At 38.6% G+C, this 17,340-nt stretch overlaps 1 protein-coding gene and 1 long non-coding RNA gene across 5 annotated transcripts in view; one reads left to right on the top strand and one right to left on the bottom strand.

Moving 5' to 3' along the window:
* Positions 1-2,876: 2,876 nt before the first annotated feature.
* LOC135104502 (protein stum-like) overlaps positions 2,877-17,340 on the bottom strand; it is a 96,856-nt gene continuing 82,392 nt past the window's right edge. For 2 of the 4 annotated variants that reach the window (XM_064012067.1, XM_064012064.1), the window contains 5 exons: positions 14,582-14,617; positions 11,544-11,706; positions 10,865-10,994; positions 8,107-8,301; positions 2,877-6,633 (listed from right to left, as the gene is read on the bottom strand). In XM_064012067.1, coding sequence (XP_063868137.1) covers positions 6,548-6,633; positions 8,107-8,301; positions 10,865-10,994; positions 11,544-11,706; positions 14,582-14,617 — 610 coding nt within the window. In that variant the 3' untranslated portion in view covers positions 2,877-6,547. The remainder of the gene's footprint in view (positions 6,634-8,106; positions 8,302-10,864; positions 10,995-11,543; positions 11,707-14,581; positions 14,618-17,340) is intronic. The other 2 variants (XM_064012065.1, XM_064012066.1) reach the window with 2 other exon arrangements.
* Positions 8,207-17,340, top strand: part of LOC135104503 (uncharacterized) — a 24,322-nt gene continuing 15,188 nt past the window's right edge. Inside the window, exons 1-2 of the long non-coding RNA XR_010270460.1 lie at positions 8,207-8,345; positions 8,505-8,627. This is a non-coding gene — a long non-coding RNA (uncharacterized LOC135104503). The remainder of the gene's footprint in view (positions 8,346-8,504; positions 8,628-17,340) is intronic.

The following is a 17,340-nucleotide window of genomic DNA, read 5'->3' as shown; positions in this document are numbered from 1 at the left end:
TGCCTAATTTCATAGAAGCTGTTTTAACTAGAAATGAGATGTGAAGTTTCCAGTTTAGGTTATAAGAAAAGAAACTGAGGATGTTCATTGTAGAAGAGGGGGACAATTGAGTTATTGAAGAAAAGAGGATAGTTGTCTGGAAGGTTGTATTAAGTTGATAGATGGAAGAACTGGGTTTATGAAGCATTGAACAATACTAAGTTTGCTCTGTCCCAATCAGAAATTTTAGAGGGATCAGAAGTCAGGCATTCTTTGGGTTCCCTGCATGAATTGTTTACTTCCTGAAGGACTGGATGTCTAGGAAAACACATGGAAAAGTGTAGGGTGGTATCATCAGTGTAGGAGTGGATAGGAAAAGAAGTTTGGTTTAGAAGATCATTGATGAATAATAGGAAGAGAGTGGGTGACAGGACAGAACCCAGAGGAAAATCACTCTTAATAGATTTAGGAGAAGAACAGTGACCATTTACCACAGGAGCAATAGAATGGTCAGAAAGGAAACTTGAGATGAAGTTACAGAGGGAAGGATAGAAGCCATAGGAGGGTAGTTTGAAAATCAAAGCTTTGTGCCAGACTCTATCAAAAGCTTTGGATATGGATATGGATATGGAATTAAATGTGAAAGTTTTTTTGTACGGAAAAAAGTTCAGCTGATGCAGGCTGTCCAGCCAAAGCTTTCAGCAAGTAACATATACCTAATATATGTAGACAATTTTTTCTTTATCCTGGTAGGTATTCCAAGAACTTGAAGGATTTTTTTTACTGATCACTGCTATAGTGTTAATATATTATTTAGTATTACATATGTCAGTTTAATGAAACAGGTTACCTTGAGTCATGAATTGAGTTGTTTTGGTTTGAATACATATTATGAATCTTAGACCAATCCCTATCTCAGTTGGAACATCAATAAAAGTGTTTGTGAAATGTATACCTGAGAAGTAAATGTTTTGTTATGCAGTGTTTCAGTGGATCAAGCAAGAATCTTATATGTGACATTTTTACCAACAAATGAAATGTGTAAAGTTAGTTATTGTTATTTTGTCTTGATTTCCAGGTTAATATTAACCAATTTGAGGATTGGAGGATATGAGTAAATATCACTTCAGAAACAAATATATTGCACCAACGGGAAGTATACGTACATAATACTATTAATATTGTACATACATACATAAGAAAAATTAAGGAATATGAGAATGACATAGATAAGTAAGTGGAAAATCTAATTTGTATAGTATGAGGTTTATTAAAATAAGTTAGGAATATAAAGATAGGAATAGTTTGAGGTATGTTGTGGTCATTCCTTTATCACTCTTCTTAGGGATAAGTGTTAGATATTGACAGACAGGTTTTTTTTTTATATAGAAGGGACACCAGCCAAGGGCAACAAAAATCTAACAAAAAAAGGCCAATTAGGATGCCGGTCCTGATATTAGGGTCCGAAGTGGTGGTCAGCTGTTTTAGCTAGAGATGAGATATGAAATTTCCAGTTTAGATTATAAGAAAAGGACAGACTGAGGATGTTCAGTGTAGAAGAGGGGACCAGTTGAGTGTCAATAAAGAAGAGGAGATAGTTGTCTGGAAGGTTGTGTTGAACTGATAGGTGGAGGAATTGAGTTTTTGAGGCATTGAACAGTACTAAGTTTGCTCTGCCCCAATCAGAAATTTTAGGGAGATCAGAAGTCAGGCATTCTGTGGCTTCCCTGTGTGAACTGTTTACTTCCTGAAGGGTTGGACATCTGTGAAAAGACTTGGAAAAGGGCAGGGTGGTATCATCAGCGTAGGAGTGGATAGGGCAAGAAGTTTGGTTTAGATCATTGATGAATAGTAGGAAGAGAGTGGGTGACAGGACAGAACCCTGAGGAACACCACTGTTAATAGATTTAGGAGAACAGTGACCATCTACCACAGCAGTAATACAGAAAGGAAACTTGAGATGAAGTTACAGAGAGAAGGATAGAAGCCATAGGAGGGTAGTCTGGAAATCAAAGCTTTGTGCCTAAGGCAACAGCAAAAGTTTCACCAAAATCTCTAAAAGAGGATGACCAAGACTCAGTAAGGAAAGCCAGAAGATCACCAGTAGAGCGGCCTTGACTGAACCCATACTGGCAATCAGACAGAAGGTTGTGAAGTGTTAGATGTTTAAGAATCTTCCTGTTGAGGATAGATCCAAAAACTTTAAAACTTTAGATAGGCAGGGAATTAAAGCAATAGGTATAATGAAGACTAGAAAATGTTCATGAATATATTGTTCATGTAGTAGAGGTGTATAATGAGAGTTTGGGAAAGGAAAAAGAATGGTTTATAGCTAGATATATGAAAGACTAAAAGAAAGGAAAAACAATGCCTGGAAGGAAATGAAAAGATCCAGCAAAAGAGAATGGAAGGATACAAAAAATAAAGTTAGACTTGAGAAAAATATTAAGTGCACAGATGAATTTATCTATTAGTGAAATAAAATTCTGTGAGAAATATATGAAGTGAGGGACAATGAATAACACTTATCAGCCTGTTCTAGAGAGATGTTATGGAGCTTGAGATGAGTGAAATTCATGATGAAGATCAAGGAACATGCAATGTGGAAATTTGACAATATGAGTTTAACTTAGTTCTTGATTGCTGCATGTTAGTAAAGAATTAGGTAAATACATTTATTTTACAACGTTAGCCTTAAAACCGTAATCTTTTAAGACACATTACTGTATTATGCAGAATAGTTTAACTTGTATTCTGCATTTTTACTATGATAATATAGTTTAACTTGTATTCAGCATTTTTACTATGATAAGCTTATAGATCATTTTTTGTATGTATGTTTTTTTCATGACTTGTACTATTGTTTTTTTTGTGAAGGGGAATAAAAGAAAACATTCCAGTGTCATTTGGCCTTTAATGTAACAGGTACACATGTTATGCAACACAGACATAGATCATTAGACATTGAGATATAGACTGAATGAAGCAACAATAACTGTTCTACATACTGAACCTATTTAATTTACATTAAACCTCCAAGTAAGGTTTTTTTTTTTTTTCTTTAATGTTAAATCAGTTTGAGGCACCGTTTTAGGAATGTATACTCCTAGGATTTTTTTCAGACTTTTTTTTACATGAGGAGATTAAAGAATTGTACTGTGTGTGTATGAATGTAACAATATATACGATCTCAGATTATTCTGAAGATGGTTAAGCTCTTTTGCCACCATGATAGGAAAATTCATGAGTTAATTGATTCCAGAGTAAAATGATAATGAAGATATGATGTTGAATCTTAGATTAGACTTGTTTAGCTGAATTTAAGTGTAGTTTGTTGTAATTAAAGAAGTGCATGTATCATGAGAGTGATATTATGGTTATGTTAGTAAAGGATAGCAGCACACTGCATCTTGTTTAAACTGCCAGATTTTTAGCTAGTCTAGAGTTTTGTGTGGCACTGTAGTACTCTAACAAAGATGATATGTCATTAGATATGTGACAGACAATTACTTGCATAATGAAGGATGGGAAAAACTAGATGAAAATCAGTATATTGATATATTTAGATGTGCACACTATTATTTACTCAGCCCCTGAATCACTTAGATACAAATAGTACACAACAACACAGACATCCACAAAACTACTCTTTTAGATATAAGAGTTAGGACAAATCTTATCTAATCTTATAAATACTAATAACTAAGATTTTGATACAATCATTCACCCATCCTCAGGAAGGCAACATTGTGCAATTGAAGATGGTAAAGACATTTGTTTTCCTTACTTATGCATGCTGTAAAATTTCAGTCTTTAGGAAGTGTATATGCACCTGTTATAAATACCAAATGCTTTTTTACCAGTAACTCAATGCATCATTTTTGAAAATCTTTGAATAATGAATTATTTGACATTCTTGATAGAATGCTGATATTTTTTTTTTTTTATATAAATAATGAGAGAATAGGAATATTGTGTGCATTTTTATTTCCATAGAGATAAGACAGCATGTCTTGCCTGGGCTGCCTCCCTTAAAGGTGGACCTAAACATGATACATAGACATGTAGGTAGACAGACTTTATCAATTTAGAAGATAACTATGTAAATCTCATGATATTACTAGTATCTATCTAGTCGAGGTCATTGGAATTTTTTAACGATAGAATAAGTAGTAATCGCCTTTATTATAAGTCTGGACAATTACTTACTATGTGCATTGATAGGTGAATGATTGGATATGTGTATTTGATATATTTTGCATGTGTTTTCATTGGAATGACAATACCATTTCATTTATGGGCAGCATTATACCTACCTATATTGTGGCATTGAATTTATTTTCTTTTTCAGAACTATAATTTTTTTTTTCTGAACAAGAGAATCAGCAGAAAATTTGCAACCACAAGACAGACTGACTGACTTCATAATTTGTGGCATAGTGAGAAATCCTTGAAAAATTTAATGAACATTTTATATAGAAAAGAGCCCAGAAAGTAAGAGTTCCTACAAGTTAATTGATTTGTCATTCTAAAAAAAATATCTTTTAGAAGGTTTTCAAAATAAGCAAATAGAATCCTATTTAAAAGATACTGAAAAAAGTAAGGAAAGAAAACAGTCCTACTTTTTTTTATATAATGATGAATAAGGTTTGTGTCTGTATTCCTTGAGTCTTGTCTGTCATGTACTTGGCTTGCATTCAGATCAATAAATTTCTCCCTACTCATCTAACTTGCTCATGGTAGAGCTCAGTGAAGCTTGTAAAAATCATCACAGACCTTGCATATGGTGGTAGTGGTGGTAATGGTCAACAGGAACAGTATACAGTGATATTAGTGGCAACAGGCATTCTGAAGAAGCTGAATATGATTCACATCTGTTCATGGATGGTAATGAATTCTAGCATTCAGTAACATCAGCCTCAGGAGAGGTGATGCTTTGTACAAAATTGTTCAACCACTGTCCGTCTCTGCACCATGCCATTGCTAAACCACAGTTGTACCACCACAGACTAATAGTATATTTTCAACTATTGTTACACCATAGCTTTTTTTTTACTAAAACCACAGACTAGTACATGTTGCTATGCCAAAGACTAAAATGTTATTTAAAAATGTTTACACCACAAATTATATATGCTGTCACTTCTCAAACACTTACAGCACCACATTAACAAATTCATTCAGAGACCATGAGCCTGCTCACAGACTGGTGTCATGCCACACACTCTCAGCCACACTATAAAAGATGGCCACACCAGAGATTTATAAAGAACTGTTTAAGCACATTTGCTTCATCACAGACCATGTCAAGGCACAGCACCCACCTCAAGGAAAAGAAGATAGGATGGCCATTACATTAAATTAATTGTGATAATATATCAGTTCAATGCATATTACCTGCTTGTAAAAAAAATATTGTGTAATATCGAGATGAAAGATTTTAAAACATCTGTTGGGATAAATTGATGACATTATAAAGAAAAGAACTTAGCTGACATAGTAAGAGGAAGGAACTTGCTGAATGGTAATGCGAAATAACAGCATGGGTTTACGTATAGCCCTTTATTACGTTTATTTTTAAACTGACATATGAACAGTAATGTGTGTGGTTGGCGAAAGTATATAATGCTTGCACAGTATGTGAAAATGAATAGTAGAGTTGGAAGAACAACATTTCCAAAGAAAAACATTCCTGAAATTATTTTTCTTAGTATGTGTCAAAGAAGAATTTGAGTGTATGAAAATTGTTTTTTTGATCAGAATAGCTGAATGGGTTACTTGAAAGACATTGGAAGTTTTATGGAGCTGAATATATCATGATATTTCACTAAGGTGCTCAGACAGTTCAGAGAATTTTATGCTAAGAGATATTTAGAGGTGACTGGTATGATCATTCTCATTACCAGCAAACAAACCATGAGAAAAAGATAATTTTTCCCTTTGCATAACTTCTTGAGGGTAAAAAATCAGCTCCAGTCTGGTATTAGACTCGAACAAAAGGGAAAATTTAATCCCCCATGTGTCATTTTTATTACAATTTCAGAAGAGGGGTAGAGAATGGACACTGACTACTGAGGTATGTATTGCTCTAGTTTAGAGGAATCAGAGGAATATTTTGCTTGGAAAAGTGTAATGGTGCCATACAAAGTTAATGGTATCAAATTTTTTTGGTTAATTTCCATGGGATCTTTGATGTTACTAAAATATGTTAAAAAGTTAAAAGGCATAAAGTTTATAATCAAAAGCTGTTATAAAACTGAACAGCAGTAATTCAAAATACCTGGGCGTCTTGGCTGTGCATAAATCCTTGCTCGACGGGACAAGGATATTGCCTGTGATGGGTGGGCTCTCTGGTGTGGCTTTGGTCTGAACATAGGCAGCGGATGGTGTGGCCTCAAGTGGTGTGGCCATGAGTGTTGTGGGCTGGGGAGATACGACCTTGTGTAGGGCAGTGAGGGATGAGGTGACGATGTATATTGAGGTCCTTGATGGTGTGGCCTTGAGTTTCGTGGCCATGCTTGCAATGGTGGCAGGTGGTGGGGATGGGGTTGGTTGAAGCCCTGCATGTCTAGTTGGCGTTGACTGCCAGCATCTCCAGGCTGACTGCCCCACTGATTGAGGACCGATGCTCCGACACGAACTGGGTGTACTTGTCTGAAATAGTAAGGAAAGTGTTATGCGCTATCATATTCATACACACACACACACACACACACACGTACACCAGGAAAGATATCTGATCAGGCTCTCAGAAGTGCTATATAAAGTATAGCTATATTATGTTTTCTTATAGGTAATTAGCATTTGCTTTCATTTGTATTTTGAAGTTTGGAGAGTACATGAAGATGAAGATTATTGATCTTGGATGGCATAGCCACTTAAATTCTTAAGATGGATCTATTGTTAATTGGCATGACTGCCAATTTGACATCAGTATGAATGACAGTATGTAAATTTTACACAAATATTGTATCTACTTTGGATGTAGTAATTATTTATTAAGCACATTTTTATAAAAGATAGTCAGGCAAAAGGTAATCAAACATCAAATTGCATTAACATGACTGAAGAGTCTAATGAAACAGTGCACAGGTAGAATTTGTGAAGAGGGCTGAAGGTGTATTGGGTAAAGAGCTAAGGAAAATGTAGTAGTCAGTAAAAAACAAAAAAAAGGAAATAGATTTGTGAGGGCCAGCCAACCACACCACTACATATTCTAGAACCACTGGTAAGGGACCTGTAGGACAGCCAGGCAGAGGTACCAAGCAGTGTTAAGGGCAATGAGAGGAAGGGAGGGAGGGTAACATTAGGTACTACTTTGCTCTTCCTTTGCCTTTTGCAAGAGAACTGAGGGAAGAAGGGAGGGTACATAGGTAAGACCTTCATGAAATGTATTCATACAAAAAATGTTCAAGCAACTACTTTTCAAAAAGTTTTAGTAACTATAGGTTGATCTTCACACTGTAAAAAATAGTGAAATGCAAGGTTTAGTTGCCATGACATAAAGCATCAGCAGGCTGATAAGAAGTTATGTGGATATTCTTTACCTTTGTGGACCAGCCATCATTTCTTTCTCCCAAAGTTCCAAAGAGGAACTCAACCTCCCTCCACCTCTGCATAACTCTTCTTCCCTACACTGTAAGGTATCTTCATTTGCATTATTTGAACAATTTCTTCCTTCTCTCTTGCTAACATTCTCTCTTTTCTTTCCCTCTTTTTTGTCTAGTCTTTCTTGTTTTGCTGCTCGTTTTCCTTTGTTCATGGTTTTAGGAACTACCTTAGTCTCCCTTACACCTTTGTTAAGTTTCATGGCTTTTCCCTTCATGATTTGTTGGAATTTTATCTGAATCTTGTCTCTAACAATCCTCCTCCCTTCACTGCTTATAATGAAGTCTATCTACTTTTTACCTTGCCATTCATTTAGTGTATGAGCATAACTTCTTTAAAGATTTTTCTCTTCTGCCACTGAAAACTGTTCAGTGCTTCTATTGATGTTTCTTCAGTAACTTTAGAAATTATAATAAATTTCTTTTTCTTTTACTGCTCCTCCTGCTCCTCCTCTAAGAACTATTTTTCCTCATGTCTCCAGCACAGAATGAGGGGAGGAAGAAGCCACAGCCCACTCACTGGCGATTGAGACGAGGAGGATCCCCCAGGCTACCCCCCAGAACCACCCCACCAGGAAGAAGGTCACTGTGAAGAGCTGGACGAGCCCGGTGGCTGCTGTCACCACCACTGAGGTGAAGCGGTGGCCACTGGTCTCCACTGTTCCCATGCGGTTCCTCCCCCAGCAGAGGCCCAGCCACCCACTTGCTGCCGTTCCTGTGAGGAACATCACCACTCATTCAAACATACTCCTGACAGGGGTAAGTATGTATTGCTACTATAATTTTACAACAAATCTGTAACTACTGCTTTTTATGCTCCTATTATATAGTAATTGTGTAAATGCTATAGTTGCTTTTCTGCTGTGTACTGATCCTGAAAATATATATAATTGATGAATTTCTGTTATATTCCTTTAGTTGCTGTTGCAGCTCCTGCCACATAGTATTACTGCTGCTATTTGTGGTGCTGTAATCCCACCTTTAGGCTCATGGAACTGCTTGAATCTCCACCAACTTTATCACTATTTCACCATTCAGAAGGTAATTAAGTTGTTATTGTTAAACATGGAAAAATTGCATTTAACATGGAGGTAGAGGGACAGGCATACACATTTGAACACAAACACAAAAAAAAGTTGATCTGATTTTTGCCTGAGAGAGAGAGAGAGAGAGAGAGAGAGAGAGAGAGAGAGAGAGAGAGAGAGAGAGAGAGAGAGAGAGAGAGAGAGAGAGAGAGAGAGAGAGAGCATGAATAGATGAAAATTAGGAGATTCATGCTATTGTCACTCATAAGCAGTATCAAACCAGCTTCAACTTAACTGTGTGGTACCATTTATCAGAAATGATTGCATGGTTTTAAATTTTTGGTGATATCCTTGCTGTATGTGACCTCATGAAGCCATTTACTACTTAAATTGTGACCACATTTTTAATTATATAAAGCATTTTATTGTAACACATGTATTTTTTTTCTATTGAACAAGTTTCTGTATTCCTTAAAAAGCTGCAGCTACAGAATGGCTAGCCATCAATATAGAAAAATTAAGATCCTGTATTCTGTTATATAATGGCTTTAAATAAATGTTCAAATGTCATTATACTCTCTCTCTCTCTCTCTCTCTCTCTCTCTCTCTCTCTCTCTCTCTCTCTCTCTCTCTCTCTCTCTCTCTCTCTCTCTCTCTCTCTCTCTCTCTCTCTCTCTCTCTCTCTCTCTCTCTCCACATAAAAGAGTAATAATAGAATATCCTTTCGCAGTAGTAGGGGTTACATCTGTAAAGCAGCTAATTGTAAGTTTTGATAATGGCAGATATTTTTGCCACAAAGACCATGCGTATGGAAAAGGAGTGTTGGCTTGACCTTGCTATTATGGATGGTGAGGATAAAGTGTTGGGGAAATGATGAAATGGTAATTTGGGGGAACTGTCATGTACTGAAGGCTGACTTATAGGCACGAGAGAGAGAGAGAGAGAGAGAGAGAGAGAGAGAGAGAGAGAGAGAGAGAGAGAGAGAGAGAGAGAGAGAGAGAGAGAGGAAAAAAAAAAATTGAAATATTAACAATGAAATTATTATATCAAAGCATCCTAAAAGTGCTTATACAAAATAGTTCTGACTGGGTCCCTGAGTCTACTGTGCAAGATGTGACCTCATTTAGAAGGTGATATTGATAAAAGAAAAACCTTTAGAATTGTTACATTTTTAATGTGCTTAAATGTATATCTGGTTATGAGATGAAATAGAAGTTATCACTATCTTCTGAGCTGCTGGCTGATTGTTCATGAGGAAATTGAGAAGTATGTGAGAGCATGGCTTTCCAGAAAGGCAGTGTGAGCTTTGCTCCTAAAAGTAAAACTGGGACTAATCAGTGTCTGTTAAGTGACTGAGATTGATTTATGTGTCTTAATTCATTGAGGTGCATCCATTGTCCCTTTTTATCTTGAGACTCATATTCTGTTCTGCAGATGAGTTAACGAATTTAGGTTCATATTTTGTGTGTAAGGTTATGCAAACCTATTGTGCTCTCAGAAGTCTTTATAGGCAATGTATGTTTTTATGTATAATAATGCTGCTACATTGTTTAGTGCCATTGATCACTGCCATGTTAATTTTTCTGTAATTTTTTATTCACATAATAATAGTCTCGAAGGTATAAAATAGAGAAAAATTCTACTCGATACTTTTTTTGTATAAAAACAAAAGAGAACACTGAACATCAGAAATAATTAATTTTTGATTTATTGTGTACACATTGTGTACACAATTGCCAACATGATGGTGCCATCCACCATTGTGTCATGCACTTCTCTAAATATCTGTGATATGAAGGTGAGAGACTGGCTGTCCCAGTGGAGTGTGCCTCTGATGAGGATCTCTTTCCATAGAGGCTTTCTCTAACTAAGGTGAGGGTCTACAGGTCCTTCAGGAGTCATAGAAAGAGGTAGTAAAATATTATCAGTGTAGAACTATGTACAAGGCAAGAACTAGACAGTGAGCTGCACAGTGTGGCAGTAGTAATAGAGGAATATCATTAAGCAGTGAAGTGATATAACCAGAAGGGACCCCGTTACTTTGGTCCTTGGAAGTAATCATGGAGAGAACGCAAATAATACTACTTGAGATGAGTGAGTGTCAGGTGCCGGGTGGCCCCTGTTGGAGTACGAGTATGTGCCTCGGTGAAAGGTAGTAAATAAAAGTGCCGAGTAGGAATTATTTGGGATATGGTAGGCGGCGCATTGTCAAGGGGGGGGGTGCGCGATGGGGGAGGGAGACAATACACTCACCGAGACCGGGAAGGAGAATGTTGAGGGTGAGGCAGAGGGCAGCCAGTGAGCGGGGCAGGACGGGCAGGGCACCGCGGATCACTGAGGTGACGTCGACCAGGTGTGGCGGCAGCGTGAGCTCATTCACACTCTATGGGGTGACATGTATAGCAGCTAGCTCTAGCTTCCCTGGTTGATGAAACCTCCAGGGTGTCTACTCGCTCTTGTCACCATCTTTGGCATCTGTTTTGCATTTCTTCCATTCCATACCCTCCTCCTCCTCCTCTTTCTCTTCAGTTTATTTTTTTCATGCTTTACTGAACTTCTTAGGCATCATTGTTTTTTCTCACATATCCTTTGCTGTGTTAAAGATATCATTACAAAGTTGCACTTTGCATTGTCTATCTACATTGTTCAGTAGAGAGGTTGTAGGTTAGGACTGTGTGGGGTAAGGGCTAGTGAGAGGTAGAGTGACAGGGTTAGAGGAAAGTATATGATAAAGAAGACTGACAGATGTGTATAGCAAAGGAGGAGAAGAATAAGTGCTAGATCAAAGACAAAGAAGAGGATGCCAAGAAGAAAATCAACCAGAAAATGAACAAAGAAGTGAGTGAAGAGCATCACTTACTATAAGAAAAGGAGGGACATTAGATAGGGACTAAACAAGGGCGGGAGGGAAGGGAGGACGGAGATGACTCACCATTGACGGACGACGGTGATGCGGCGACCTAGCTCCCGGCCCTTGGAAAAATCCCTGGAGGAGTACGATTGGTATCTTGTCGTTGGTGCCCTTTCCCGTCTGGTCCACGTAGCCGGGATGTATGGGCGCCGGCTCGTCATCCACCACGATGTCCGGGGCCAGCCTGAGGGAGGAGCCCGCCGGTGAGGGGCTGGGCGGGCCGTAGGGAGGGAGGGAGGGAAGGAGGAACTAGCAGAGGGTATGTATGGAGAAGTTGAGTCTGATTAACATAAGCTAACTTTAGGGAGTAAGATCTGATTGATGGGGAAAGGAGTGACTGACTGACTGAATGTGACCTAATTCAAAGGAGTGGATGAAAGGTTCTATTCAGTAGTGAGTGATAAGAAATCGAGGGAGAAACTCACATTTTGCTGTTGAAAAGCTCATCAACGGAGGAGTGATGAATGAACTATTTAAAATTAAGAAAAGAATGGGGGATAAACTAGTTTCTCGTGATTGGGAAAAGTGTTGGGGGAGGAAGAGAAGAGAGCTAAATCTTGTTAAAGAAGAGAAGGTAAACCTGTCCACTGAATGTAAGGAGGGAGGCAGCCTGAGGGGAGTGTAGGAAGGGAAGGGGAGGGAATGTAGGAGCAAATACAAATTTATTGAATGAGAAAATTGAAGTGAAGCAAGGAATAAGAAAAAAAAAAGAATAAGATGAAGGAAAGGAAGGGTGAAGGGAGAGGAGGAGAAGGAATAAGGTATGTGGGAAGGTCATGTTGAAAGGGAAGGTTGATGTGTGTTTGTGTGTGTGTGTGTGTGTGTGAGACCATATTTCCCTTTTAAAATAACTGTTTTATTATTTGCATCGTGACATCTATTGGATTTATTATTATTATTATTATTATTATTATTATTATTATTATTATTATTGTTTAATATTATTATTATTGTTTTATTATTATTATTATTATTATTATTATTATTATTATTATTATTATTGACATTATTATGCCTATTATTACCACCATTTTCATGCAGCATCATGGAAGGAAACCAAAGGAAGGAAGAGCGGAGGGCTGGGTGCTCCACCATTTGGATTTTTCTACTTGCTATTTATTTAAATTTTATTATTATTATTACTATTATTATTATTATTATTATTATTATTATTATTATTATTATTATTATTATTATTATTATTATTATTTATTGTTATTAAGTCCGCACGTCACCTCTGCCTGACTGGTTAAAATTATTCAAGTGCCGTGAGTTTAACGTTACAGTGCTGTCCTAGATGAACGCGTGATGGCGATGTGGACTTTTCAGCTGACTTGATTAAACGATCGGGGCTCTTTTATGTCATTAAGCTTAATTAAATCAGTGAAAGCTGATCAGAGAGAGAGAGAGAGAGAGAGAGAGAGAGAGAGAGAGAGAGAGAGAGAGAGAGAGAGAGAGAGAGAGACCTGTTGGTTAGCAATAAAGAAATTTCGTTATCTGTTGCATTAATATTTGCTTAGTGTATTGTGGCGTGTCTCTGCTGCACCTATGTGTTGTGAGGAATGACTCACGCCCTTATTGCGTTCTGCCCAGTTGTGTTGCGTGGCGTGGTGCCTCCATGTTGCCCCAAGGTTGTGTTGTGGAGTTACAATGGTGACATGGTGTAGTGTTTTGAGGATCGTCGCCAAGGAGAATATCGTCCTCACAACAAACACCGTTAAAAGTTATATCGCGTGTAAGTTTTAACTGCTACATAGCCATACATGGAAGGAAATTATTGCATGTATATATATATATATATATATATATATATATATATATATATATATATATATATATATATATATATATATATATATATATATATAGAGAGAGAGAGAGAGAGAGAGAGAGAGAGAGAGAGAGAGAGAGAGAGAGAGAGAGAGAGAGAGAGAGAGAGAGAGAGAGAGAGAGAGAGAGAGAGAGAGAGAGAGAGAGAGAGAGCATATTGTTTTTTGTATACTAGCAGTTATGAACTAGACATACGCAGTACTTTTCTTCCATATGAGGCGGTGAAGCAATTAAAGCTAACAGGAGATGTAACTTTTATAAACTTCAGCATAGTGTTGATTGTGATGACGATCAACACGTGACAGCTACACAAGATGCTTAATCATGTTGGTTCTGTGCCATGTTCCATGTGCCATTGCATTGGTGTGTGTTGTGCTATGTTTTGCGCTTTGTGATGTATGTTGTACCGTTCGTTGTGTAGCGTCATGTGGCGTTTTGTACCGTTGTAGGGGGGAAGGTGTTGGGGTGGCGCTGCTGGGCTGGGTAGCGTCGCGGGGTGGGTGGTGGTGGTGGTGGTGGTGGCAACACAAGGCTTCTCAACACAAGACAAGCCGCAGGAAGCGTGACAACACCGCTCCTCGGGCCAACACCAACATCCATGAGGGCAACACAACATAAGATAACGGAAAATTGCCCTGCATGGAAACTACTACAGAAGCAAACGATTTAGAAGAAAAAGCGTTGAGGACTTTCAGTGTTGTCAAAAATTAGTCCCATGCGCTGCGCAAAATTCATCGCTTTGTTGGTTTTAAGTCTCGTAAAAAAATTGAGACATTCTTCTAAGCGTAAAATACGAAGGAACGTAAAATTTTAAGTACAGAAGAAGGTAAAACAAGAGTAATATCAACTAGAGCTTTTTCTCGTCAGCTAAAAATTCAAGCCAACACAAAGTCGCTCTCAAAGTAAGAAAAACGGAACACAGGTAAAAGTCAACTGGAAATCAGTGGAAAGTTAAAGATAAGTACATTAACTTAACAAAAACAGAGCGATCCAGAAGGAAAAAGTGAAAGCGCAAAGGTGATTATACTAGGAGGAGGAGGAGGAGGAGGAGAGGGAGGACGAGGAGGAGGACGAGGACGAGGAGGCAGAGGTAGAGGAGGACGACGCGAAGCAAGGAAGGGGTACGACTGACGGCGTTCCTTCCATACTTCACGAACATTCCTCTTCCTCGCCCTCGCCCCCGCCCCCCCAGCTCCTCCTAGCCTCCCTGTTTGGGGGCGGCGCCGTACCCCAGAGGTTCCTGCGTGGCCGGAGAAGACTCGGACCTGTTGAGAGAGTGACAGGGGGTTAGCGGGGAGAGCCAGGGATTATAGGGGATTGCAAAGGGTAGCAGCATCTGTTCGGTTTTTCTGAAGCTGACAAGGTGGTTTGATGTTTGAGTGGCAGAGTGAATGAGTAACTAACTTGACTGCCTGACTGAATGGATGGTAATATAGCTATTTGGCTGACTTGCTACCTACCTGACTAACTGGCCGACTACTTAAAATAACTGGCTGATTAATAGAATGACTGGGTAATTACCTGTCTGATTAGTTGTCTGATAGTATGGCTGACTACCTGATTCACAAGATAGCGACCAGACTGATTAGCTGACTGGACGATTGATTATTTAACTGGCTATCCAGAGTGTATGATTGGCTGGGCACCTGGGTAGGTGGCTGACTGTCTGTCTGTCTGTCTGTCTGTCTGGTCTCTAACTAGCATGGATGGAATGTACGCTTGGAATAAGAGTTTTGTTCCTTAATATTGTAGTATACCTAGTTGTATAAATGTATAGTATTGCAATACATAAAATTGAAGAGTAACTTGGAAGTCTGTGGTTGGTGAGTTGAGCAGCTGGTAGACTAACGCAGGGAAACGAGCAGACAAACAGGTAGGGTTTGTATGAATTGCAGATAATATAATGAATAAAAGCAAATTCCCCTCCGGTCCTCTTGGTGTTGCTTCCCTGGAACACAGCCGAGTCATCATATAAACTGGTTCCATTTTTTTTTTTCCAGGAAGTCCTTTTGTTTTGGCGGTAGGAATAAATTTTGGATTGCAGATGTTCGTACTGTAGAAACTATCGGGACACAGTGGTTTGATCAAAAGAAAAAGAAAAGGTTAATGGAGTTGCATCCCAAAATATTTCCTCAGTGGAACGCTACCTTATCGTGGTGAAGCTTGCGTATGTAATGATGAGTTAAGTTGTACAGGTTCAATCATGATCATCTGTTGAGTAGCATATCGCACTCTAATTGTTTCGTGCTTAAATCTTCTTACTTGACAGTCTTTTTTACAAAACTTGAGCACTTATACAGTGCTTGCCATTGAACTAGTCTGCCCGGGGCGGGGCCGACTAATTCAAAGCTGAACACCGTAGAATATAAGCGAATGAGAATGAAGACACTTAGCGCAAGCAGTAAAATTAAGTGTGGCAAGTCATTTGCTTTGTGACCATTCAAGATAAATCCACTAAAACGACTCATACCAGGATTTAATATGTTCCTTCAGTCTAAAAGAAAGGAAAAGAAAAAAGGGAAAACATGACGTTTGGTGACAACCGTGCCCACCCAGCCACGATCCCCTTAAAAAATCACTAGCTTCGATATCCTTGCAGAGATAAAATTGGGAAGAAGATTGGGGAAGCCTTTGATGATGATGATGATGATGATGATGATAATAATGGTGGTGATGATAACCTCACGAGTTTGACCAATGAGGAAAAATAGACTTGAGAAGCAAGAGGTCGTGGCTTGGATGCTCTGATGTAAAAATAGAAAAAAAGTTATATTTCTTCTCATCGTATCCTATGCGTGTTGAATGCCGGCTGCAACTGGTAGATGGTGATACTTATCTGAAGGTCTGGTAAAAAAAAAAAAAAAAAAAAAAAAGTTAGAAATTTTGATATGCGGTTGGCAGAAGTCTTTTGGTCCTGTCTGTCGATGGCAGGCGAGGGGCTTAGGCAAAAATGTGAAGGAAAGTTTCCGTTTAAGTGCCGCTCTTGAAGGAGAAGTACGAGAGGGAAAAAAAATTAATAAGGAAAAAGTCCTGTAGTGTCGAAATTAATTTAAAGTTTGGATTTGACAGCATCACTTTCCTTTTAAGAGAGAGAGAGAGAGAGAGAGAGAGAGAGAGAGAGAGAGAGAGAGAGAGAGAGAGAGAGAGAGAGAGAGAGAGAGAGAAAGGAACGGGGGGAGGGAGGGGAGCTTGGCAGACCGTTCCAGACCCATAAAACACAATAGGAAATAAAAAGAGAAAAGCTGTCCACCATTCTGGAGCCAAAAGGAGGAAGTGTAAAATTGTATTGGTGTTGGAACCTTTTCTTAGTGACAGTAATTTGGCTTCACGTGAGGCGTTCCTTCCAACTTGAACACAGCGACATGGCAGTAAATAGTTTCTTTCTTTTTATTTGTACATTTCTTTTTTTTTTTTGTGTTGTTTTTGTTGTGTATTTCGTTTATTTTTAGGTTGTAGCAAGAGTGATTCGGCGTACGTGGTGGAGATTGTAGGAGATAGTGACATAGTATTGTGATTAATTATGCGTCTTCTTCAGTTACCACTATTTTTGTACGTATACTCTCCTTTCTCCTATTCTTCTTCCTTCTTTAGCTTGTGCCTGTACTTTCTCTCTCCTTTTCTCTCTCCCCTTCCTTCTCCTTTTTCCCTTTCCCGTCCTCTTCCTTCTCAGCCTTTCTTCTTGCCCATCTGCCTACCTATCTTCGTCCTTTCTTTTATTTATCTCCTCACTTTCTTTGTTCTTCCATTCCTTCCCTTCCCTTCCCTTCCCTCTTTCATACCTTCCTTCCCTACCTTACTTCTTTTTTCCCTTCCATCCTTCCTTTCTTCCTACCTCCTCTTCCTTTTCAAAACTTTTCCTTCCTTTCTCTCTGCGTCTTCCCTTTTTCCCTTCCACCCCTCCTCCCTCCCCCTCTCCCTCCCTCTCTCTTCCCTAACTCTTCATGTTTCTAATCTTACAATCTCTACCACCTTTCTGCGCCACTTCTAG

The sequence above is a fragment of the Scylla paramamosain genome, chromosome 10, assembly GCF_035594125.1.
Source record: "Scylla paramamosain isolate STU-SP2022 chromosome 10, ASM3559412v1, whole genome shotgun sequence".
Lineage (NCBI taxonomy): Eukaryota > Metazoa > Arthropoda > Malacostraca > Decapoda > Portunidae > Scylla > Scylla paramamosain.
This window is presented reverse-complemented; position numbering and strand designations above follow the sequence as displayed.